Raw genomic sequence first — 7,077 nt, forward strand, 5'->3', positions numbered from 1 at the left:
CTCACCTCACACTGGTCTCTCCTCTCTTCTCTCTCACCTCACACTGGTCTCTCCTCTCTTCTCTCTCACCTCACACTGGTCTCTCCTCTCTTCTCTCTCACCTCACACTGGTCTCTCCTCTCTTCTCTCTCACCTCACACTGGTCTCTCCTCTCTTCTCTCTCACCTCACACTGGTCTCTCCTCTCTTCTCTCTCACCTCACACTGGTCTCTCGCTTTCTCTCAATCCCTCATATTTCTTCTTCTCTCTCCTCTCTCTAAAGAACTTCTATTGAAACTCACTGACTGTGTCCTGAGCATACTAATATCTAGCCTCTTTCTCTCTGTTGGTGTGCTAGCTGGATACCTCCCCCTATAGGGACAGGACAGACAGGATTGGGAAGCATTTCTTTACACCTGGACTTTAAGGTCCAATCCTTTTCTCCTGGAATATTGCTTTCAAATGTTTGGTAAAGCAATGGTATCACTGATCATTCAATGTATGGTTCATGTATTGTTTTACCGTTGCACACCTTGACTGTAGCGTCAGCTAAATAAACTACTGTCTGGGACATTACTGTCTGGGGCTTTCTAGTGTAATTTTCATCTTGAAAATGTTCTTCTCTACAGGAATGGGAATGTATTATTACTGGGATACCTGCAGGATGTCAGAATCACTCATTCAATGTATTCTCTCTTTATACTTTGAAATGACTAAGAAGCCAAAGTTTCACCTCAAAGTTCAATTTATGATACCGTATAGTAGTTAAATAGGAACTCCCAGAAATTTGATTTGCAAAACTGATACTATCAGTCTGCTACTAGCCCTATCCCCCAACATCTTCACTTTGGCAGATATTCATGTCTCTGATGTGTGATTGAAATACAAATGGCTGGGTACATGGTTCTGATTATGAGCAGGCTGAAATGGTATGAGCAGGCTGAAATGGTAGAGTTTAACCCATTTTAGTACATTAACATAAATTGTTTTTACGTTGTATTTAGAAATTGAGATAGACTATATATACAAAAGTATGTGGACACCCCTTCAAATTAGTGGATTCTGCTATTTCAGCCACACCCGTTGCTGACAGGTGTATAAAATCGAGCACACAGCAATGCAATCGCCATAGACAAACATTGGCAGTAGAATGGCTCTACTGAAGAGCTCAGTGACTCTCAATGTGGCACTGTCATAGGATGCCACCTTTACAAGTCAGTTTGTACATTTTTTGCCCTGCTTGAGCTGCCCGGTCAGCTGCAAGTGTTGTTATTGTGAAGTGGAAACGTCTAGGAGCAACAACAGCTCAGCCGCAAAGAGGTAGGCCACACAAGCTCACAGAATGGGACCGCCGAGTGCTGATGAGAGTAGCACCTAAAAATGATCTGTCGTCGGTTGAAACACTCAGTACCAAGTTCCAAACTGCCTCTGGAAGCAACATCAGCACAAGAACTGTTCGTTGTGAGCTTCATGAAGTGGGTTTCCATGGCCGAGCAGCCGCACACAAGCCTAAGATCACCATGCGCAATGCCAAGCATCGGCTGGAGTGGTGTAAAGCTCACCGCCATTGGTTTCTGGAGCAGTTTAAACATGTTCTCTGGAGTGATGAATAACGCTTCACCATCTGGTAGTCCGACAGCCGAATCTGGGTTTGGAGGATGCCAGGAGAACGCTACCTGCCCGAATGCATAGTGCCAACTGTAAGGACTGGTGGCGGAGGAATAATGGTCTGGGACTGTTTTTCATGGTTCGTGCTAGGCCCCTTTCAGTTCCAGTGAAGGGAATTCTTAACACGACAGCATACAATGACATTCCAGACGATTCTATGCTTCCAACTTTGTGGCAACAGTTTGCAGAAGGCCCTTTCCTGTTTCAGCATGACAATGCACAAAGCGAAATCCATACAGAAATGGTTTGTCGAGATTGGTGTGGAAGAACTTGACTGGCTTGCAGAGATCCTGACCTCAACCCCATCGAACACCCTTGGGATCAGTTGAAACGCCGACTGCGAGCCAGGCCTAATCACCCAACCTTCAGTGCCCGACCTCACAAATGCTCTTGTGGCTGAATGGAAGCAAGTCCCCGCAGCAATGTTCCTTCATCTAGTGGAAAGCTTTCCCAGAAGAGTGGAGGCTGTTATAGTAGCAAATGGGGGACCAAGTCCTTATCAATGCCCATGATTTTGGAATCAGATGTTCGCCAATTAAGACTGAGCAGGTTGACAGAAAAATTATTATAGTTAATTTACCATCATTTGTGTGTATTGACACCAAGCCAAAGAGAACAGTCGAGAGAAATTAGCTTGTCAAGAGCTACTAAAAATAAAGCTTTATAAACTCATTGACTTGATCACTCCTGGGAGTGTGAAAATGTAAGACGTTATGACTATTCCTATTTTTCGTTGTCGTTTTTGGCCACAGAATTCAACCCTTATACCCTTGGTTAAGTGCTCTTAAAAACTGAGCCGGGTTTCTTCTCTTTGGCATACTCTCGTATAAGGACATTGATTATCAGACTTCTTAGATCGACAAACCAAGACACCAGGATCCCCTTACACTCAATATGGACCACTATAGATCTTCCAGTAAAACCACCAGCTACATTATGTGGTCATTCTTTCACAGCAGTCAGTTAAAGGTGGATTTGGGTTCAGCATGTTCTCTGCTTAGGGTAACAATGTTTATGTTTTTGGTTAGAATTTTCCTTTTGAGTGAAAATCGTACAACTTGTGTGTTTCAGTGGTTTCATCATGGAGGCTTTCAGTAGGTGTGACAGAGGAGGGGTTCACTGTTGTGACAGGTCTGAAGGACCAGGTTGTCATCATCTTCATCATCATCCCTATCATTATCATCTGTAGCTTCCTCTCAGATCCTGCCACCTCTTTTTCCATTAGGATGTTGCAGTGTGGCACCAGCCTCCCCCTCAGTCCTCATGCCAGGAGCTATTACACCCCCCCTCCCCCCTCTCCTCCCCCAGCCCGAGGAGGAAGTGGCGGAAATGTCACAAACGATTACAACAACAGGGGCTGTTACAGCAGCTCTCGACAGGGCTACAAAACTGTACTCTCTTGAGACACACAACTATTGTAAGTCTTCTTACCTCACCTCTTTCTTTGACAGTGGCAGCGCTGTAGATGGTCAATGTGTTTGAGAGGGAGACTCAGGAGACAGGGCCAGCTGACAGTGCACAGAGGCCCAGGTCTGGTCACTGCTCCAAGTTAGGTGTACTGGGTCGAACGTGTTTGCACTATGTATTTTTTAAGTAAGGCAACTTTGTCCGGTTTTACTGATGTCAGGAGTAGTCAAACAGGAACTGAAGATGGAAGAACAGTTGGTTGCTTTTCCATATTTAACAGATATCTCTTCATTCCCTCTCCGTAACGTCTCCCATCCTAAGATGGTGGAACTCTGTTTACCCCTGAATGTGACATTTTGAATGATCCTGGTGCCACAACATGAAAACCCCAAAAGCATGAATCACAGGGAGATTGTACGATTAATGTCTGGGGGGAGGGGGGGATGTTCCAGGCTTGAATATTTTGTGATGAACCATAAGGGAGTATGACACCACTGACACCATAGGGTGTATGTGTGCGCGTGTGTGTGTGTGTGTGTGCGTGCGCGTGTGTAGGTGCGTGCGTGTGTGTGTGCGCGTGTGTGTGCCGGTGTATGTGTCTGTGTGTGACAGAGTGAGCGAGTGTGTGTGCCAGTGTCTAGGGAGTGCTCCACAGTCTCCCTAACCCCACCCGCACAGTGAAGATGCCTGAAGCATGAGAGCTCAAACAGCCCTGAAGCACCTTAGTGACAGTTGAGTAGGCAGATGTTATATAATACTCCTTGTCATGCATATTCATAAAGCTTAGAAAAACACGTTTATATGCTCTTTATGAATGATTTTAAGGTCATTATCAACCACTATGCTCTGAATGTCTTGACAATTCTTTCTTCTCATCTTTTTTACTGAAGAGAGCTGAGTGATCTATATCTAATTTAAATAAAGTATTCAGATTCAGATGACATTATTTATTAACATGTTTCAAGTTTTTCCAAGTTGTATAATGACTTGAAATAGAAAGGGGATTTCCATTCTCTCCATAGAGTAAACGTCCAGCGCTGCTGCTCTCCCTGTCCAGTGCCAGTGATGGTGCTGCAGTCAGACAGAGGTGATGCACTCAGTGGTACTGGTCAGGCACACTCCACAGTCACACCTCAGGGCTACAGGGTAGGTGTACATGGGGTCCACGTTGGCTGAGCAGTTAGGCAGCCGCACCGTCACCAGGCGGGTCTCGTTGTAGGTACACACACGCTGGTATGACTCTATGTAGGGAGGGTCCAGGACAGGCTTCTGAGAAGACACACAGAACCAGGGTTAATTTACATTAACATCTGTTCATTTATTTTTTTAAGTTCTACAATTATGACTTTGTAATAAAGTACTTTATTACTGACTTATTACGTTATTATGTCAGGGGTGGATTTAGCTTTTAGCCATGCTACAGTGATGCATTTTTCTTCAATAATCGTCATAGTTTAGTTACTGTTATATTTTCCACTTGATTGATTTTGTTAACATCTACTGATTTCTAACACTTCTCTCCAGTCTGACTGGTAGGACTCTCTCCCTCTCTCTGCCCTCACCTCCCAGGTCTCACAGCGTCCCCAGCAGGCGTCGGTGGTGATGTGCAGCCCTCCACAGCCTGGTTTCCTGGCCAGGAAGGTGAACTCCCGGACGGCACAGCCAATGAAGCGGCGCAGGTTGACGGCTGAAGCCTGGCTCAGTGTCTCTGGGTGAAGCCATGACCACAGCCCTGTACAGCACAGCAGCATAGCACACCACCTCCACACAGACACCACACATCACATGGTTATCTCTAATCCCTAACATATTACGCTCTTTCTCTATCTCACTTTTAGCAAAGTCTTCAAATAGTTAGAGTATGGCAAGTTAATGTCATTAGTATTTTTAGACTATATTGTTGGCATTTTAATGAAAACAATCAAATGAAGAAAACAGATTGTTGATGAAACTAAAAACAACAACCAGAACATGAAATATTCCAGAGATCTCAGTGATTCCTGACCCTAACTTCATACAGAGTACTGATCTAACTAAAGTGTTATAACTCACCACTGAGTACCTCTCTTCTGGGTCATCTGGGCTTACAACTGGTCTCACTGCAGAAAACTGCCGCTACTGAACCTCTGAATCAGGAGCTACAGTAACTCCAGTAGCTGTGATGTCTCTGACAGCCGAATCACCTGATAGTGGATCCCAGGGAGGAACTCCCAGCTATTTATCCCAGCATCTCATGTCAATCAGGAGCCATTTAAGGCCTTAGTAACCACCATGTCTCTAGCTCCTGCCAGAGAGTCAGGCTCCTGTCTGATCCCCCTTAGGCCTGTCTACTCTATCTCACCCATCAGCCCCATCAGCCCAGTCACCAATCAACTACAGACCATTAGCCTGATTAGGGATTGAGACTGCTCCTTTGTTCATAGCAATCGACATGGAAGAGGGGAGAAAACCCTCATACCTGTAGATTAGACTCATTTAGCTGATTGACCTCAGGAACTGTTCTTACAGGTGAGAACCTTGCCCTGGAGCGCTAACTTTTACTATTCAGTTCAGTGCAAGTCTGTTATAATTTAGATGTTTTTTTTTCTGCTATCACATTTTCACAGAGCACTTACTGTAGCTCTAACGTGTTTGTTGTGTGGAGCCCATGGAGACAGAGGAATAATTCACGTCTGGTCTGATGTGTGGAGGTCACAGTAGGGGAGATGAGAGCGGGGCTAGAGCGAGAAGAGAGCTGAGTTTATTTGGGTGAGTAAGTACTTCACTCATCATTAAATTACCATTTCCCAAAGCCCTCAGGATACTGGGGATTGAAGCAGAATAACTCAAGTACTTTAGGAGATTAACTTCAACCTCCAACCAATTATAGTTAGATTAGAATAGCAGGAAGGGAGGATGAGTCTGGGATACACTCTAAGAAAAAAGGGCTTCAAAAGGGTTTTCGGCTGTCCCCATAAGAGAACCCTTTTTGGTTCCAAGTAGAACTATTTTGGGTTCCATGTAGAACCCTCTGTGAAAAGGGTTCTACATGGAATTCAAGAGTTCTACCTGGAACCAAAAGGGTTCTACCTAAAACCAAAAAAGGGTTATTCAAAAGGTTATTCTATTGGGAAAGCCAAAGAACCCTTTTAGGTTCTAGATACCACCTTTTTTCCTAGGAGTGTTGGTCTCCACCTGATCTCAGTCATCTAAGCACCCTCCTCCCTTCCTTGATATCACACTCCTAAAGAATTATAAATCTCAAGTCAGGTTTTCTAAACTCAATCAGGTTTTCTAAACTCTGCGCATCTCTGGCTCTGTTTAGGATGATGATACAGCAACATCTTCTGCCTGCTGGCAATAGTGAATATTCCCATAAAGCAAAGGACATCATCCAACCATGGACGTTAAGTCCATGACACTCTGTAGTTGTTGAATAAAAACGGGCAATTCTCAAAGGAAATACATTGATAGTGGACTGGCTGCCTTAAGACTACTGCTGTTAATAAGTGTTCAAAACGGTATATTTCATGTATTTATTTTCAAAATACTAATCTAGTTGTGCAGTGACGCTCCTCATCCAACCTGACAGGTGTGCCAAGCTTGAAGCCTCATACCCAAGAAGATTCCAAGCTGTAATCGCTGCCAAAGGCGCTTAAACAAAGTACTGAGTACCGGGTATGCATACTTATGGAAATGTGATATTTCTGTTTTTTATTTTTTATACATTTGCAAACTTTTCTGAAATCTGTTTTTGCTTTGTCATTATGGGGTATTGTGCGTAGATTGATGAAGGAAAAAAACGATTTAATCCATTTTAGAATAAGGCTGTAACGTAACAAAATGTGGAAAACGTGAAGGGGTCTGAATACTTTCCGAATACACTGTACATCCAATCGGGTTTGAAATGTGTCTGATATTTGAACTTTTGTGTGAGTAGTTTTACAATGTCATTGTCATGCCAGAACACTACAAAAATGGTTCTGGTAAGAGAAACCATATTACTATTGCTTGAATTATTAATATCTCTATCTTTGTCAAAGA

General features: G+C 43.8%; 1 protein-coding gene across 1 annotated transcript; it reads right to left on the bottom strand.

Moving 5' to 3' along the window:
• Positions 1 to 4,131: 4,131 nt before the first annotated feature.
• On the bottom strand, positions 4,132 to 5,132 carry LOC120023245 (glycoprotein hormone beta-5-like). Its single transcript, XM_038967290.1, has 3 exons — positions 5,107 to 5,132; positions 4,617 to 4,815; positions 4,132 to 4,323 (listed from the first exon to the last, which is right to left on the bottom strand). Exons 1-3 carry the CDS (start codon positions 5,130 to 5,132, stop codon positions 4,132 to 4,134), a joined length of 417 nt encoding a protein of 138 aa, XP_038823218.1.
• Between the last annotated feature and the right edge of the window lie 1,945 nt (positions 5,133 to 7,077).

Source organism: Salvelinus namaycush, chromosome 28, assembly GCF_016432855.1.
Source record: "Salvelinus namaycush isolate Seneca chromosome 28, SaNama_1.0, whole genome shotgun sequence".
NCBI lineage: Eukaryota > Metazoa > Chordata > Actinopteri > Salmoniformes > Salmonidae > Salvelinus > Salvelinus namaycush.